Genomic DNA, 1,508 nt, shown 5'->3' with positions numbered 1-1,508 from the left:
ATGTACTTTATATATTTATATAAAGATTTTTCTTCTTTTTATGTATAAAAAACACAAGATATTAATTCTCCTGACCTCAATTTTTTTTGGTTTCACTTACTCTGAACAAGTAAAAACCATCATCCCAGGAACTTATAGCAAAGCCACCACAGGTTCCTGGGACCAAGAGAATGCTGTTCAGCAAGAAAAAAGAAAATCATCTGGAAAAGCCCACTGTAAGCTGGGCAGTGGAGAGTCAGCAGTACATGTGAGAAAGACTCCAAGTCCCATTTGCTTGGAAGGTAAGGAATAAACAACACTAGCCTGAAAGGACCCAGATTCTACACACATGTAAATGCACAAGCAATACCAATCAACCTCACAGACTTTTTTTAGTAAGACCTTTCAATTAACACACACACATATATATACAGACTTCTCTTGCAGAGACAGTTAAGTAGTTCCATAATCAGGACAGGGCAGGCCAGTCAGCACCACCTGGCCAGTGGTTCACAAGGTGCTGAAGATGCTCCTCTGTGCGTGTTCATGGTTACTGCATCACTTCTGAAGGGAAGGCCAGTAAGTCTTGGAGACAGACTCAGTGCAAACACACACACAGCTGCAGTATTTTGTAACAGCTGTGTAACAGGGTAAGGGAGATGAGAGGGAGCAGCAGAGAAAGGAACAAACATAAACCCTCTGCCAAAAGTGTCTGCAAACAGTGTCCATCCATGGTAAGTCCAGTCAGATTTTGATAGAGAAGGAAGTTCCACATGAGCAACCCTTCTCTGCCTGGGGGTTGCTCACCACCTGGAAGGAGCTTCGGATCAGCTCTTGGCTGAAATCCACCATGGATCCTTTCACAAAGGCCAGGCTGTCCACATCCACAACCACACGGGCACCACCTTGTTCAAACACCCTGCAAAAAAAAAAAGCAGCATATTTAACCACTAACTGTGCCAAAGACCTTACAGAAAAGCACAACCTCAGCATGCTCCTTGTCTCACAGGCTTCTTCCCTCCAATGCAAGACACTATCATCTCACACATACCCCTCCTGCCATTTTTGCCAAGAACACTAACACCTGACCACCAAAATGTCCCTTTGTCCTTGCCTGTCATCGGGATTGATAACTGTGTCCAAGGAAAATTTGTACTGGAAGCCAGAGCAGCCACCTCCTTCAACCTGCAGCCTGAGAAACTCTGATCCTTCTGCAATCTCCAGCAGCCTCTGCACATAAATAAAAGGAAGAGGATTAAAAGTTCTGCTGAATAAAGTAGTGAACAGTCAAACGTCTCCTCTGTGTGACGGCAGGGCAGGCAGGGTGGAAACCCTCCCAGAAACACCAGACCGCTCCCAGAGTCCCCACCTTCACGCAGCTCTCGCTGAGGAAGATCTGTCCTTCGCTGGGGCCGCTCTCCGTCGGGCCCGGTTCGGAGAAGGACGACGCCCAGCGCAGCAGGGAGCCAGCGGGGCGGGCAAGGCCGCCCGGGGGCCTGGGCAGCACTCGGCCTGGGCACGGTGGAGCG

The 1,508-nt window shown here is 48.2% G+C and overlaps 1 protein-coding gene across 1 annotated transcript; it reads right to left on the bottom strand.

Moving 5' to 3' along the window:
* Nucleotides 1-352: 352 nt before the first annotated feature.
* ISCA2 (iron-sulfur cluster assembly 2) lies at nt 353-1,504 on the bottom strand (the record flags this gene model as incomplete). The annotated part of the gene is made up of 3 exons (XM_005417599.1): nt 353-898; nt 1,094-1,209; nt 1,349-1,504. Coding segments are annotated over 3 exons (447 nt in total), but the record flags the coding sequence as incomplete, so codon positions are not given.
* Nucleotides 1,505-1,508: the final 4 nt, after the last annotated feature.

Source organism: Geospiza fortis, unplaced genomic scaffold (assembly GCF_000277835.1).
Source record: "Geospiza fortis unplaced genomic scaffold, GeoFor_1.0 scaffold54, whole genome shotgun sequence".
In the NCBI taxonomy this organism is placed as follows: Eukaryota; Metazoa; Chordata; class Aves; order Passeriformes; family Thraupidae; genus Geospiza; species Geospiza fortis.
Note: the sequence above shows the minus strand (reverse complement) of the source record. Positions and strands in the feature narration are given on the sequence as shown.